The sequence below is a fragment of the Peromyscus eremicus genome, chromosome 5, assembly GCF_949786415.1.
Source record: "Peromyscus eremicus chromosome 5, PerEre_H2_v1, whole genome shotgun sequence".
Taxonomy (NCBI): domain Eukaryota; kingdom Metazoa; phylum Chordata; class Mammalia; order Rodentia; family Cricetidae; genus Peromyscus; species Peromyscus eremicus.
The window spans coordinates 83,684,889-83,701,255 of record NC_081420.1 but is presented as its reverse complement, the minus strand read 5'-3'; the positions used below and the strand labels follow the sequence as shown (position 1 = coordinate 83,701,255).

Sequence of the window (16,367 nt, the reverse complement as noted above, 5' to 3'; positions counted from 1 at the left end):
CAGAAGAACATTCTTGTCTATCACAAGGCCTGAGGAGATGACTTACTTGGTAAAGTACTTGCTGTACGAGCATGAGAAGCCGAATGTAGTCCCCAGAACCCATATAAAAAGGCTAAGCATGGTGGCACATCCTTTTAATTGCTTTTTTAAAATTGGTAATCCTTTTAATTGCTGGGGTCTACTGGCCAGCTGGACAGCTCCAAGTCAACAAGAGACCCTGTCTCAAAGAATTAGGTAGAAGGATGTGAAGTTGATCTCTGGCCTCTGTACACACACATGTATACACACCAAGAAAGCTGTGTCAAAGTGTAGACAAGGCCCATTAGAACAAGGATGCCCTGCTGAATGGAAGGTCTGTGTTGGGTGAGAGGGCACCAACTACTGGTTGGGGCAAGGAGTGCTAGCTTAGTGCCTGGGGGTAACATGTGTGTGCATGGGTGTGACAGTGTGAGTAACCATAGAGATGGATGTGATTGTTTCCTGTGGAGGGTTGGCTATTGACTTGGATTGCAAGGAGGCCTACCACATCTTGGGTGGTGTGTGTGACCCAGGGAGTGAGGACGGAGAGTGGAAGGAAGGACTAGCAGGGGCCTGGCTCTGGAGTAATAGAGAGAAGGCCGGTGTGTGTAACAGCTCCCTTCACAGTATCTGTTTTCTTGCCCATATTGGGCAGCTCCCAGTGGTTACAGGGTGAGACCTGCCAAGGTGTCCAGGTCATTTTTCTTGCAGACAGGTTGTGAACCAGCGTCTGCAGGCCCCATCCCGTCTCTTCCAAGAAGGCTTTGGTTTGCTACTGCTTACAGATGAAGGTGGAATGCCATCAGCCTGTTGGCAAGCCCGTGGGCAGGGTGGATTGTTACATGGGTGAGAACAGAAGGATAAGGAGGACTGGCCTTGGGCTTCAGCCTCTGGAGGCTGTGCTGTCTCCTGCAGGTGTCTGATGAGCCACGGGGCAGGCCTGTGAGGTTGGCCAGGGGCCTCCTCTGCTGTGGCTGCTGAGTGGCTGAAGCGGAGCATCCAGAGCAGCACCTGCTAGTGTCCCTCTGACATCATCTGGTCTGGAAAGGTCCTGCCTCCCACTACCCTGAGCTGTCACCTGTGAACTCTTTACTCAGGAGTTACCCATATTCTATCAACCAGTTGCTCTTCTCTCTGCTTTTATTGTTGCTTGGTTTTCCATCTTTGAGGCCAAAATGTTTAGTGCTCCTTGGAGCACACTAGAAGCATCAGAAAAAGGCAGCATTCAGGAATTAGTGAGCCCAGGGATAATGGGAATTTCCCTGGTTACTTCATGTCTTTAGCTCTTGCTCTGCCTTCCTGCAGTCTGAAGAAGTCAGTTGGGATGTAATCTCGTTCAAATGCACCAGGCTTTCCTGATAAGGGAGAGGGAGACCATTCTATTTCTTGATTGGTCCCTGAGGGGCACATCTAGGATATGGGGTACTGTGACCTCAGGATGCCACCCTGCCCAGTGTCTTTTGGTTCTCACTAGGCCAGCAGTTCTCAATCTATGGGTTGTGACCCTTTGCGGGTTGAATGACCTTTTCACAGGGATCACCTAAGACCACTGGAAAACACAGATATTTGTTTACATTATGATTCATAACAGTAGCAAAATTAGTTATGAAGTAGCAACAAAATAATTTTATGGTTGGAGGTTGTCACAACATGAAGAATTGTATTAAAGGGCTACAACATTAGGCAGGTTGAGAACCACTGGCCTAGGCAGACTGCTCTTTGATATAATGAACTTCTGGTCATGGGCAGAGTGTGGCCAAATGTATCAGTCTAAGAAGAAGCAGTGAGTCCACCCACTTACCTGTAGGCAGGCTGGCTCCCTTCCCTTCTAGTTACTCCTGAACAGGCTGTGCATTAGGCTGGGACCAAGCTACCTTGGTTGGCTCTTGGTAGGATCCCTAATTGTTAGAGCTAAACTCTTGGCTCTGGAAAGATGGCTGACCTTTCAAAGTGACTTTCGAGAGACACAGGGCAGACTGTGGATGTCTTTGGAATCCAGTTATCACCCATCAGGTATCCTTTGTGTCCCAGGACCACCACTACTCCTAATGGTTCTCCCTCACTTCCTCCCACCAGTGTTCATACCACAGCAAAGAGTGCTCCTCCTGGTGTTAGGTTTCTGCCATGGGACTCACAGCACCTGGTATTACTGCCATGTGGTACATGTTAGACATGGTACCTGGAGGTTGTGGGAAGTCCTGTGTGATGACTGTTAGCCCTCATCTGGATTTGGCTGCAAGAACGCAAGCTCGGGGAAGGAGTCAAGGTGTCCACGACCACACAGCACAGCTTAGACTGTCCGACAGCTCGAGGGCAGAATGAAGAGTGTCTCTGGCCTGGTCCTCCTGGCTGGTCATGTGAGAGATGGCATCTATACATAAGGACTGTTGTCGGCCTCTATGCACACCCGCTCTCCTGGATCTGCCGTGTTTACAGGAGAGTGTAGTGCCCAGAGTGGGGCTGCTGGCTTAAGCTGTGGGGATGCCACTGCCCTTCACTCCAGGCAGGCCCTTTGACAGTCTAGGACCTGCTCCTGCTTGTGGAGCAGCTGTGGTTGATGACTTCCTGCACAGTTTCATGTCACACCCATGTCCAGTTATCTGTGCCACCCATCAAACCACCCTAGATGTGGATAGTTGGGTTTCCTTCCTAGCCTTGTGGTTGGTAGTGCCATCTTCTCATCTAAGATAGCCACAACACATCTAAGCACTCTCCAGCTCTTGTGTGGGTCTCCCAGCTCTCCACATGGCAACTTAGTCTGGTGTAGTTGCCAGAGTGCCCTCGAGGCCTCATGCAGCTTCTCACAGCAGCTGTCGATGGAGGAAGGGCAAAGCAGCATGGCCATTTCTAACCCACTGCAGCCCATTGCTCCAAACCAGTGTTCTTCATGACATTTCAGGATTTAGTGCCAGACCTCAGATCCTGGGCAGGAGACTTCTGGCTTCATTTGAGCAGTAGACTGTGGGTCTGTGACTTCAGCTCTGTGGGTTTTGTCAACGTCCCCTACTGCCATCATATGTGCCATCTTCATTCCTCCAGTGTCACCGTAGATGGAAAACATGACTCCTGTGGCTCTGGGCCTGGGGCAGGATTTGAGTTCACTTCAAAGCTGAGTGCAGTCACCCCTGGTGCCTCATAAGGATCAGGCATGATAATGTGTGGCCACAGAGGTGGCTTTCAAGACAAGCATGAGTAGGTCACAGAGTTCCAGAGATGCTGAGAATAATGAAGAAGATGGGCAGGACCCTGTGCTGCCAGGACAGCTGTGGCCCAGGCTATGGCCAGCATGTGCCAGGGGACTGACCATGCATCTGGTCTGCCAGTCTATCCCAGGCTGTCCCTCTGATGTGAACAGAGCTGGCACCCTGGCCTGGGCAGCCTTGATTTCAATGTATACTTGTTTGCCCTCAGTTCTGTTATTTGGGTCTCAGTTTTCTCCTCTTTTGAATGGGATGCTGGTGCTGCTCCACAGGCATGATAAAGATCACGCACTGACTAAAGGGCACACCGAGAGCGTGATAGTTCCAGCGGGGGCGGGGGTGGGGGGTGGGGGGATGTTCACAGGGAGCAGCTTCAGGGAGGAGTGTTGTCATTCTCACCGAAACATGGTGGCAGCATCTGGCTCTCTGTGCACATGACCAGCCTCCTGTGAAGACATCAGCATCCAGTATTCCCCTCACACTAAGTCCAGCAATGACTGTGTACTCACAGGGCATCAGCACCCAGCATTTTTAAGGCTTAGTTTGGCAATGGCCATGAGCTCATAGTAATGACTATGTTCTCACAAGGCTACTTTGGCCTCTCCTTAGCCAGTTTTCCGAAGAAAACAGAATTATGGATATGCGGTTTACCAAAAAGACATAGAGACAAAGCCCAGCATTGCTGAAGTTCAGGCTACAGGGCTGTCTCTGGATACTTACGTGAATTCCTAGGGACCTTTGGATTCTGGGCTACTGTGTGGACTACATCTGAGGAGCAGAGGCTGGGCTCACAGCATCTCCAGAAACAGCTCTCCAGCCCGGTACTGTTGGCAACCTTAGGCCAGGTCTGGCCAGCTCTTCTGTTGCTTTAGTAATGCTGAGCACCATGTAGATTCATAATTCCACCCGTAACATATTTGTGCTAGATTTAAAAATTATTCATGAGAATAATTTAAGAACATGAAAGAAAGTTGGAGAAGTGGAAACACCACCCAGCATTCTCAGCCAACATGAGCTTTTCTACTTCCCTGCGTCTCATTCCAGGCTAGTCCATATGGATGCGTATTTTTAGATAGTTGTTTTATTGTGTACATAAAATTTGGTCTCCTGCTTAACATAAGCATTTTGCATATTTGATGTGGTCTTTATCATTATAATTTTTAATGAATCCATAATATCCTCTTAAGGGGCTGTAACATAAATTAACTGCTTAGTGGAGAATATTTTAAGTTTCTTCTCTACTTGTATAAGTAATACTGTAGTATTTGTGTGTAGAATGTGTTCCTTATTTGGGATTAGTTCATGGTGATAACTCTGCAGAAGCCCTTGGGTAGACCTCAGAGGGGGAGTGAGGTCCTGTCTCAGAGCTGCATCTGTCTTTAGGGTTGGGGTTCACTGGTCACTCTCTTAGGAGACATGTGAACACTGCAGAGTAACCGCAAGGAGAGCTTGGCACTCTGAGAGGCCAGCCTTTGGATCAGACGTGGTAGATCCTGCTCCCACTGATTACATTGTTATCAGCCACCTTTCACCACGTGTGCTTCCTCATCAGGGAAAGGAGGCCAGCAAACCACAGGCCTACTGTGAAGGAAGACTGGACTGGGTGAGGGAAATAGCTGTTAGCTGAGGTTGATCAGAAGTTAAGTGTTCAGGTTTCACATACTGAAGCCCCTCCATGGCAAGCCCCTCCCACAGCCTCCCTGAGGTGTTCTGGTCTTTTTCTTAGTGTAGGCAGTCCTTGCTGTGTAGGGCCTGCCTCACACCTGCTTCTGCTCCTCTGCTGCACTCCCTGTCTTTCTGAAAGACTCCCGAGGTTACCCTCTTTCTGCTGGGAGTGTTTATCACACGTCTCCTCTCAGTCCTCCACCTGGCTGCAGAACATCATGGATGTTCATGGCAGACATGTCCAAGTATACATGCACCTTCTCCCCCTTTTAGCTGTGACCTGCTGGAGTATGCTGGCTCTGCTCTGTCTCCATGAGCAGAGTTGGGATGGCCCCTCTGCTCTCCTGACTGCGCACTATCCAGAATCTAGATAGAAGTGATGTTTCCATGGGGAAAGCACAAGGTCCTCTGAAGAGGGTACTCTTCTGAAGGACCGGCTGGGTCCAGCTTGGAACTAGTGGGCATTTGCAAATACCCTTCCTTTCTACTCCTGTTGGGATGGCCTCCCTGGACTTTACTGTGGGTGTCCGGTCCCATGGTGATTTGTGAGGAACAAGGAGGCAAGCTGTGTTCATGTTTCTAACCTCTGGCTCCCAGGGCTCCTAGCTCTTCCCCCGAGTCTCACTTTTCCCCTCAGAGATAATCTGCAGCTGGTTTTGGTTTGGGTCACAGAACTAGCCAGGGTGTAGAAGCCAGGCCCACTCAAGGTGTGGCCTGGACGGTGGTGCCTACTGGAGCAAGGCGGCATTGCATCGTGGTCACATAGGACCTGATCAGCCAAGAGACAGTGGGACTGCCTGTGGATGTTTGATGCTGACACGGACAGACAGAATCCTGGTGGTGAATAAGGCAGGAAGCAGCATGGTGTGCAATGTGCAGGTAGTGGCGTGTAAGGCCATTGTCACGCCAACAGGAGAGACCCTGTCTCCTGCTCTGTTGCACTCTGCTGCTACCCTCACCCTTGGCTGTACCCTGTGAGGTACTGTCTGACTGCTGAGCCTTTCCACCATGTTCCTGTCATCTGTCTGGAAGTTTTACTTTATTTTAAGACATGATTGACTAATCCGAGTCACAGGGGGAAGCATTTGCTAAAATTCCTCCTTTTTATGTGGAAGACATTTTCCTAGTCAAGCTTCTGACATGTGTCACGTCCGTAATGTAAGAGGATCTGCTTTGGCTGAAGTTGGAAGCCCAGAGCAAGCAGAATGGAGCCTGAGAAATGGCTGTCCATACTGCTATATATGCAGGATTTCCATTTACAAGAAGAGAATGGCCGGGCGGTGGTGGCACAAGCCTTTAATCCTAGCACTTGGGAGGCAGAGCCAGGCAGATCTTTGTGAGTTGGAGGCCAGTCTGGGCTACAGAGTGAGATCCAGGAAAGGCGCAAAGCTACACAGAGAAACCTTGCCTTGAAAAACCAAAAAAGAAAAAAGAGAATGGACGCCTAGCCCAAGTCACGCCCAGCTCACCCATGGACTCCATTACCTTATCCTGGGGCCACTGCCCTGCCTGCAGAGACAGGACGGCAAATTGACTTGGTTCCCAGACTCTTACTCAGAATCCAGAGTGAGGTCACACTGCGTGTGAACCACTTACCTGTACTGTCCTCCCACTGTCCTCTTGTGGATGTCATTGCCATGGTTTGGGGAAACCAGTTGCTTTTTTTAGAAAGAGGGTCACAGCGTGAAATAGATCACTCCTAGGCCTCACCCTTAGTATCCGCTAAGACTGGCTGATCTGTCTTATAGTACGTTGAGTAACTCAACGTTTTCCCAGGAGATTTCTGTTTTAGTGTCTTTAAAGGGGAGTGTGAATAAGATTGCGTAAACTGATACTGGTCTAAGAGCCACTTTCTCTTCACGTAAATTCCCACATACTCCCCATTCAGTTCTTGCATTCATAGGATGCCAATATGGGCATTTTATTCATTAAAGCTCTTGCTTTATTCTATTGTCGGTGCCCAAATCCACACCCAGGTATGATGACTCATGAGGGATGTGTATTTGGACACAGGGTGTGAGGTCATGGTTTCCTTTTGTTTCTAACCCTGACCCCCTGGGCTCCTTCCCTCAGAGATGCTCTTTAAGTCACACAGTCCACAGAACTGCCCAGACGAGGACCATGTTACAGGAGCCAGGCCATGACAAGGAATCGTGTAGTTGGTGGCTCCTACTGGGAGCAAGGTGGCATTGCAACATGGCCCCGTGGCACCTTATCCTCACGTGGCCAAGGCTCCACATCTAATCCTGGCCCTCTTAGGCTCCTCTTACACTTCCTTCTGTGTTTTTTGCATTTATTTATGAGTCCTGATCAAGGATTTTGTAGAATGTCCCTCATGCTGTCTGGTGTTTTTTCTCATGGGGTCATATACTTGGGAGAGAAGACTATAGAAGTAAAGTGTACGTTCTTTTAAAAACAAGTCAAAGAGGAAAGGAGGAAGTGTAGTGCTGTAATAGCCTGCCTAGGCACTGCACAAGGAGCAAAGGCATCCTCACGTGGAGGGAGCCAGGTAGGGTCTTCAGGGTGGTCTGGGTGGCATCAGGCCTTGTAGTCACTGAGCCCATCAGAATGTCATTTATGGAGAAAGGGTAGAATCATGCTTAATTTCTGTGTTAGGTATTTTAGGAAACTGAGGCTCAAGGATGTAGCCAGAGTTGCCTGAGGTGACAGACAGTACAAGTCCGATCTTCCCCAGTGTGTCTCAGGTGCCCTTGGCTTATTGGACCTGGAAGACTGGGATGCTGGCAGCCATTGCTCTTGCATGTGGCTGAGAACATTTAGATAAAAGAGCTCTGACAGCATCTGTGTGGTGAGCATCCAGGGTACCATGCCAGATTTTGAGTATGGGAGAAAGGTTACATGGTGGAGCACTGGTTACAATACTCCAGAGGATTAGTGCCTGTGTTACTCCTCAGCAGCTTTCCTATGAGCACACAGTAAAATAAATGCACAGATGACCTTTGACATGATGTGCCTATTGTTTGTGGTTAACTGAGTGTATGTATATAAAGCACACTAGTTCAGACCTCACAGGAGAACCTTGTCCTCTGCCCATCTGAGCAGGACAGAGCTCTATAAGCTGGTCGGTACAGTGGGCATAAGGGTGAAGCAGCATCTCAAGGCTGCCTGGGATCACTCAGACCCCACCTGGTCCCACCCTCAAGGTGTGATTGACTAGGACCAGCCATTGGGACTAAGTTTAAGAACTTGGTTTTTCATCTCCCTTCCACTCCTGATTCTTACACTTTCGTGTCTTTTGGCTGTTAGCTGAGTGAAGGTTCTAGGGATATCACTGTGGGCTAGGAAGTTTGTTGTGGGCTCTTACTGTTCCTCAGATGTGTCCCAATGTCATTCCTACATGGTGGGACCAGAAGAGTCACTACTTTCCATTGTGTGTGGTGCAAAACAGCTTCAGAGATGGAGGAGGGACCTGTTAAGCATGATTATGAGGCTAGGCTGCCTCTGAACAACAGTGATGGTTAGGAGGGCTGCCCCTTTTCTTCAGCCCAGCCCATGCTCCCTTTCACTTACAAGCAAAGCTCAGTCTGCTTTCTAAGGCGGAGGGATCAGTGTGTGCTGAGATTGTGTTGGGAAACCTGTAATGTACAATGTGATCCTCCTGCCCAGGGGTCTCTCCCACTCTGTGGGCCCCCTTTCTCAGTGGATGAGAAGTACATTGTCCATTTGGTTGGTTGGTTTGGTGCACTCTTGAGAGGTTGTAGAAACTTTAGGAGATGGTGAAGTGCATCTCTACGGTGCAGCCCTGGGGAAGACAACCCAGCCTTTCTTTCTGTCCCGTGTCTGCTCTCTGGGGAGACGTGAGCAGGCAGCCTCTGTTCTTGTCACCCCTAGTCACAAGCTGTCCCAGCCATGCCTTCCCTGCCATGATGGACTGTATCCACTAAAACTGTGAGCCGAATCTGCCCTCTCTCCCTGAGTTGGTGCTTATTGGGTGTTTGGTGACAACAAGAGAAATGGCTAGCAGTGACAGTGAGGCCGTGACACAGTGGGCAGCAGGTGCCTCATCCTGTCTGGGAGAACCTGTGGGGGTTTTCTGCCCCACCATGGTAGAACACCCACCCCAAGGAATCAGAAGCGGCCAGAAGTCCCCGAGTCCCTCTGGGTCCCTTGGTAGAAATGCTTGCCTGTGGGAGGTATGGTCTGTAGCTGGGAGCTGGTCTGCTCCGAGAACCTGGCTTCTGGCTGAGTGGTACCTCAGTGGGTTTGGAGCGTCTGAGTTTGGAGAGATGGGCTCCAAGTCTGAGTAAGCGCCTCTTTCAGATTCTGGAAACCTAGCTTTTTATAAACGCAAGTGTTGCTGTTCTGATCAGCCTTGGTGACAACTACTGAGTAGTCTCTAAATGATGCTGACAGGTGACACTGAGGAACCCGACATTCAGAGTATTTTGGGGACTTGTTCTGTGCCTGGCCATATGGTCTAGTAGCTGAAATGATTTAACATTGACAAAATGTGTTTCAGGAGGGAAGATTTAAAACAGCCTGTTTATTTTCTTTTCTTCCAGAGGAATATTTTTATGCCTGTTACAAACATGGCACAAACCATGTGGTTACTGCTCCCACCTCATGGGCATATACCCACCGCTAAGCAGACTCTGTCTTCCTTCCTCATAGCAGGGGAAGCACAGTGCCTGGTCCCCAGCCTGGACACAAGCGCCCTGAGCACAAGGCTTCACCACATGGTGGCATTAGGACACTCATCTTTGAACAGTGTTCCTGGTCTAGCTGTGTTGTTAACACCCTAGATGTGGGGAGTCCTAAAGTGATCACGGCAGACCCAGTGAGGCTGGAGCATGCTAGAGCTACCGTCTTCACCAGTTATTCACCACACTGCCACGAGCACACAAAAGGGATGTGAACAGTTCTTGTGATCACAGAGGACCTGGAGGTCTTGCACGCTAGTGTGAAAGGCCACCAGTGACAGCAAACCTGGGCCACAGGGGCTTGTGGTAGCTCACCCAGCCTCCCAGTTTTGAAGTTCAGTGCTGGTGAGGTCCTGTTATCACTGGTTGGGCCCTGCCTAGAACTCCAGGCTTGGGCTCAGGCCTAAGCTAGAACTCTCACCTGAGCATGTTTTTGTCCTCGGCTTCTCTGTCAGGACTGACCCTTCTTGCTCTACTCTCACTCACCTGTGGTTTCTGCTTGAGGGTAGCGTGGATGATATATGTGTCCCTGAACTCCACCTGTTTTCCAGATCCTCCTTCAGGGCTTCATAGGTGCCTTGCTTCCAGACGGGAGCTACCTGCCTCACTCACTAGTCCAGGGTGTCCAGTTGGACTCCTGGTGCCACCTCTGATCTCTTTTCTCCTAGTGGGACTTAACTTTCATCTCTCTGTCCTAGACTTACTTGTCCAGTGTGACCTTTCTTTATGCTGCACCTGTGTCTTGGCTACTTGGGCTGGCCTCTTCGAAGAGGAGTTTTTAGAACAACCTCAAGACACCTTGTGAGCCTTGTCATCTGCTTCGTGTTGGGGGCTGCCACCATGCCTGACCCCCATCCTTTCCCCTTTCTTCCCTCAGGTTTCCCTGAGGCCTTCCTCTGTACATGGGCGCAGTCTCTCCCAGAGCCCTCCTAGAGTGCCTGCTGGTTCTCTGCTCTTGCCCAAGTTCATACAGCCTGGGGATGCCACTTGTGCCTGCTGCACCCACAACCCTGGTAGGCTCGAAGGAGAGAGGACAGAAGTGCCCGGGAGTCTCAGCTAGTGAGCCTGTCACTGTGGCCATGTGTGTTCTGAGATGTGGCTTCATGAGCCACATCCCGTCACTGCAGTGGGTTAGTGGGTGGAGAGCTCTGGAAGCCACTTCCTTTAGAAGGTGGTACAGTAGATGCCCTGCCTGGACTCCAGCCCTCGGACTCTGGGTTCAGAGTGTGCTTCAGCTTGGTCTTTGACAATAGGGTTGGTGATGGTTGTGTTGGCAGTATTGTCCGTGCCTGCATAGACGGCCCCTCTCCGGGGCAGCAGCCCAGACTGGGACTCTTCTGCTCCTTCCCACCCTCCTCTTTCTCCTTCTCACTGTTGGGAATTTTGAGTGGAAGTCCACTACAAAGCAGTCCTGTTTGACCCTCAGAAAAGGATTTTTGAGTTTTAATGACATACTCAGAATGAGACCCTGGTGACTTGCTTAACTGGAGGGTTAGGGTTTGGGGCAGCTTCTTAGCAGCTGGGTGACCTCTGTAATTGCTTAAAATCTCCAACCATATGAGTAAGGCAGGAATGACTGCCTGTTTGTTGTTGGCTGAGCAGCGGCTGGTACATGATGGATATTCCCTGACAGTGCACAGCCTTAGTAATCTTTCCCTCTGCTCAGGTCACCCCCCCCCCCAGGTCCTTGAGCTATCTCATTCTTCATACTCACTGTGACCTTGCACCACCACCACCTCTAGAATTAGGGTTATGGTAGACACAGTAGATGGGGAAGTTGGGGGCTAGGTGAGGAGAAAGTATATTTTGGAAAAAAAATGTTGATAGTTGACCTGGGTGTGTTGATTATGTGACAGCCATAGACTAGGACTTGATTGGAACCACCAGCTCCAGAGACGGCATCAGCATTCAATTTTATTCAAGGTGAAATAGCTTGATCCAGTAGCCAGAGTATTTGAGAGGTCGGGTGCCCTGGTGGGAGGGAAGTATTATTAGTCACAAAATCTGACAAACCAGCTATGAAATAGAACCGGGCGCTTAATTAGAAGATGGCACTGTGCAGCCCCGCAGGGCCGTAGCTGGCTGGTCTAGCTCTAATGGTTCCCTTTACTGCGAAGCACAGTCAGCTGCGTTTTTAGGGTCACTGCGTAATCCTCGCCAGTGGTGGGTTGAAAGTTTATTTATAATCCAATAATCAAAAGAGCTGATTACAAACGTTGTTTTAAAATCTTCTGGCTGCAAGAAAATTTGTAAATAGTGTCCAGATGAATGTTAAAACATCTGTTGCTATGTGGAGCAAAAAGTGCCAGGAGTCAGTGAGGTTGAGAAGCTTCGTGCTAGGTGGCCAGTTCAGGACATGATTTAGACCGAGGGGGTCAGTGTGTCCTTGTCCTCCCTCCTCCCACCCCTGAGTGCCCTTCCTGCGATAAACCCAACCATATCACTGTACTGCAGAAGCCACGGGAGGAAGGGAAGGCTACAGAGAGAGGACGGGCTAAGAACAGGATGACTTCCCTTAGATGCAGATTGTGGGCAGGGCAGGTAACATTTGGAGGGCCCAAGGACGTCTTTCTTAGAGCCAGCACAGCAGGACAAGCGCACACAGCAGCCTAGTCCAAGGAATGTCACTACATGGAGAGCAGGCTGGGCTGCCAGCGGGGTTCCCAGTGCCCGGCATCTTCATCTGCTCTAGAAGTGCCCTTCCACAAGGGAGGTTTCCTATTTGGGTTATGCACAGAAACACTTTTTATTCTCAGAAATCAGATTGAAGTGGGTGGAAAATGCATTAAGCTATGTGGCTGTGGAGCTGTTATTTAGTTTGATTTAATGTTGATAAATGACAGCCAATTGTTTGCCCATATGGGTGGGATAAATTCCACCAGAGCTTATGTCTTGCTCTGTAGGGTGGCTCCTTGGCAGTCTCCTGTGAGCTCCTGGTTTACCGTCAGTAGGATTAATGTGCCCTCTGACATATTAGGAGCTTAGAGGGCCCAAACCTCGGAGATTTCCCAGAGCCTACCTTGGTTCCATGACTGGGCCACCATAATAACGATGACAATGCCGTGCTCAGCACATAGTTGCTGTGGTCCTCACCACAGAGCCTGGGATTTCAGAATTCCGAGTGATCTTTCCATTGGTGTGCAGTCAGGCTGCAGCCCAAGGGAAGTGCAAGTGTGTTCCTGCAGAGATCGTCCCCCGCTTTCTCCCTAGAGTATAGTCTAGACTTCTGGGTGGTCATGAAGATTGTCCTATGCTGGGGCCCTCCCTGCTCATTGCTGAGCCCCCCAGGGAGATGGCATCATGAGACACAGCCTTTGAAGTGGGTGAAGGTGAGCCAGCAGAGACCGACAGCTCACTCAGTGTCTTTGTTTCCCCAGGATGACTGGAACGACATCGACTCCATTAAAAAGAAAGACCTTCACCACAGCAATGGAGATGAGAAGGCACAGAGTGTGGAGACCCTCCCCCCAGGTACTGTATCTGGGTCGGGGCCAACCTTTCGTGGCCCTCCTAACTGTGAATGGACTGAGTGCAGTGCTAGGAGCAGCGGCTCAGAGCAGAGACTGAATTCCTTAAGCTGCTGGACGCTGCCCGAGAGCACACTTTTGATTTTCTTGTCAGGACATTGGTGAGTGGGCAGCAGAATGTATTGAAAGAGAAAGAGTCAAGTATAAACACAGGACCTGAAGTCTTAGTTCATGAAAAAAATTTTAAATAGGCTTAATTTTTTCTTAAGGAGTTTTAGGTTCATAGCAAAATTGTCAAAAGATCGAGAATGTTCCCATGCCATGCATTCACCTCCCCACTTCCCGTCTATATTCTCATCAGATTGGGACACTGGGAACAAGCCATGACCTACATTAACCCAGGGTCACCACCAAAGTCCATAGTGAGTGTCATTCTTGGTGGTAGGGCACATTCTGTGAGTTGTTTTTTTAAGATGTGTGTGTGTGTGTGTGTGTGTGTGTGTGTGTGTGTGTGTGTGTGCGCCACATGCACACATGGGGAAGGAAGGACGTACATGTGCAATGGTCAGAAGAGGATGTTGGGTGTCCTCTGTCACTCTCAACCTGTTCTTTTGAGGCAGGGTCTTTTCTCAGTAAACCCCAGTGATTGCCCAGTCTCTGCCCTCCTTGGAGCTGGAGGTACTGGTATACATTACATACCTAATGCGTGTCGGTCCTCATGATTGCCCAAGTGCTCTTATCCACTTGAGCCATCTCTCTTGAGTTCTGACAGATGTGTGACAGAGACCCATTGAATGTCAGAGTAGAGTGACTGTCCTGGAAACTGCCTGTGCTCTGCCTGCTCTCCCCTCCTCTCTCCACCCCTGCCAAGTCCCAGATCTCCTTAGTGTTTTTCAGCATTACCTTTTCTGGGGTGGCATATGATTGGATCAGAGTCTACACTGGTGTCTTTACTTACTAATACACACAAGTTCCTTCATGTCTTCTCATGGCTTGATAGCTGATTTTTTTTCTTTTCTTTAGGTTTATCTCCCCCACCCCGTGTGTGTGTGTGTGTGTGTGTGTGTGTGTGTGTGTGTGTGTGTGTGTGTGTGTACATTTATGTAGATGCCTGTAGAGGTCCTTTGTCTTGTAAGCCACTGGATGTGGGTTCTGAGAACTCAACTCCAGGCTTCTACAAGAGCAAAAAGCACGCTTAACCACTGAGCCATCTCTCCAGCCCTAACTGGTTAACTTTTAGCATTGAGTAACAGTCCATTGCCTAGATATACCACAGTTTAATTTTCCATTCACTTGCTGAATGGTGTCTTCGTTGCTTCCAAGTTTTGGCAATTGTGAATAAAGCTACTGTATAAATAGTGATAATGCAAAACACAACTTTTGTCCCAAAGGTGGTTGAGTCTGAGTGAAATATGAGTGACTGTGGCCTAGGAACATGGATTTGGGTTGCCCTAAGTGACATGTCCTACCATGGAAGAGATTCTGTGAGATTTTATAATTATGGCAAAGAAATGGTTGTGAAACAAGATGTTCACGAAACCCACCAGTCAGGACAGCTGGTAGGTAGTTGCAACAGATCAAGGAATCTCCTCTCAGGTTCTCCATGCAGTTTTTCAGATACAGGGATTAGTAAGCAGCTGTGATTTTGGCTATGGATCTGGAAATTTTTTGTGTTACTTTCTAGAATTATATTTATATCTATGATCCCATTTGAGTTAGTTTTTGTGAGAGATGGAAAGTGCCTGTCTAGACTTCTGGATTGACTTGTTTGTGTGTCCAGTTGTTGAAGGTTTGCTTTTTCACTGGACGGTGGTGACGCATCTTTAATCCCAGCATTCAGGAGGCAGAGACAGCAAATCTCTGAGTTGGAGGCTAGCCTGGTCTACAGAACGAGTTCCAGAACAGCCAGAGGTACACAGAGAAACCCTGTCTAAAAAAAAAAAAAAAAAAAAAAAGACATGACGTGACATCAAGAGCATGGAGGAAAAGGAAGAAGACCTTCAGAGAGAAGAAACTGCCAAGCTGAGGAGCTCCAGTCCAGATCCCAGTGAAGAGGTTACAGAAGGTTTCACTGCCTCCGCTACCATGAAGAAAACCCCAGAAGCGGGGGTCTTCATAACAAGCCGCCCACATCCGAAGACTGATAGGTGAATTTCACCAACAGCAAGCAGAGTCATGGCACTGGAACTCTGCTTGGCCCAGAAGATGTGAAGAAACTTAGGCTTATTTATTTAAAGGTCTAGATAAGTTGTTCTAGAGCAGTGGTTCTCAACCTTCCTAATGCTGCAGCCCTTTAATACAGTGCCTCATGGTGTGGTGACCTCCAACCAGAAATTATTTTTGTTGCTACTTCATAACTAATTTTGCTACTGTTAGGAATCATAATGTAAGTATCTATGAAAGAATCATTCAGTGCCCAAAGGGGTCATGACCCATAGGTTGTGAACCACTGCTCTAGCTTCTAAAAGCTGAAACTTTGCTTGTTGGAGGTTTCAGTATTAGTAAACTGCTCTTTCCCCCTCCATTTTACTTTGCTTCCCTGCATTTTGAAGCTGTTTTTTTTTTCCTGGTCACCCCCCACCAACACTTGTTTGTTAATAGAAGTATTTTAGATATTGGGGATCCAGCATCTATGCATAAAATCAATTTTTCCTTGAAAATTTGTGTTTGTCATTTGAGATGAGTTTTTAGGTATCAGGGATGCAATGTCCACACTTAAGAGCTGCATGTGTTTACATGCAGTAATGTGCATTTGGATAAACATAAGCCTATTTTCTGACCTTTTTAAATGCAAACTCTTCACCTTAAATGGTAGAAAATTTAGATTCACAAAATAAAAAAAATCAAAACATTGCTTTGGTGGGATAAAAAACAGAAAGTTGTGTAGTTTTCTATCCCACACATACGGATGGTTGACTGGCTCTGAAGTGTTAAATCTGCCCTGCAGTTAAACCCCCATTGCAATGGCTGCCTTAAGGTATTTTCATCGTGTGGTTAATCAGTAGCTCCACTTCTCAGTGCTAACAGCCATGAAAAGCACGCTGTGACCTGCCAGCGTCAGAACGTCAGAACGTGTGTGTTCAGCTTGTATGTCTGCAGAGCTGATGTGGATGTCAGCCTCAGGAAGGTAAAAAAAAGCTGCCACTCCTCAGTGGGCGGGACGCTCAGGTTAACCCCAGATGAGTGTTGTTGCAGGCTGTCAGCGTTGTTTGTTTGTTTCTGTCAAATCTCTACTTCTGTTGTGGAGGACAAGCTTTTCCATTTCAACAGTGTGTCCATTTTATTAATGTTCAGCAAAAGAATTGATGGTATAAAAATGAAACAGATCTATAATTTTTTGAAAAATGATAAAATTA

At 48.5% G+C, this 16,367-nt stretch overlaps 1 protein-coding gene across 1 annotated transcript in view; it reads left to right on the top strand.

Annotated features, from left to right (window-relative positions):
* Positions 1-16,367, top strand: part of Galnt2 (polypeptide N-acetylgalactosaminyltransferase 2) — a 132,019-nt gene that overhangs the window by 56,396 nt on the left and 59,256 nt on the right. The window contains exon 2 of the mRNA XM_059263831.1: positions 12,922-13,015. Coding sequence (XP_059119814.1) covers positions 12,922-13,015 — 94 coding nt within the window. The remainder of the gene's footprint in view (positions 1-12,921; positions 13,016-16,367) is intronic.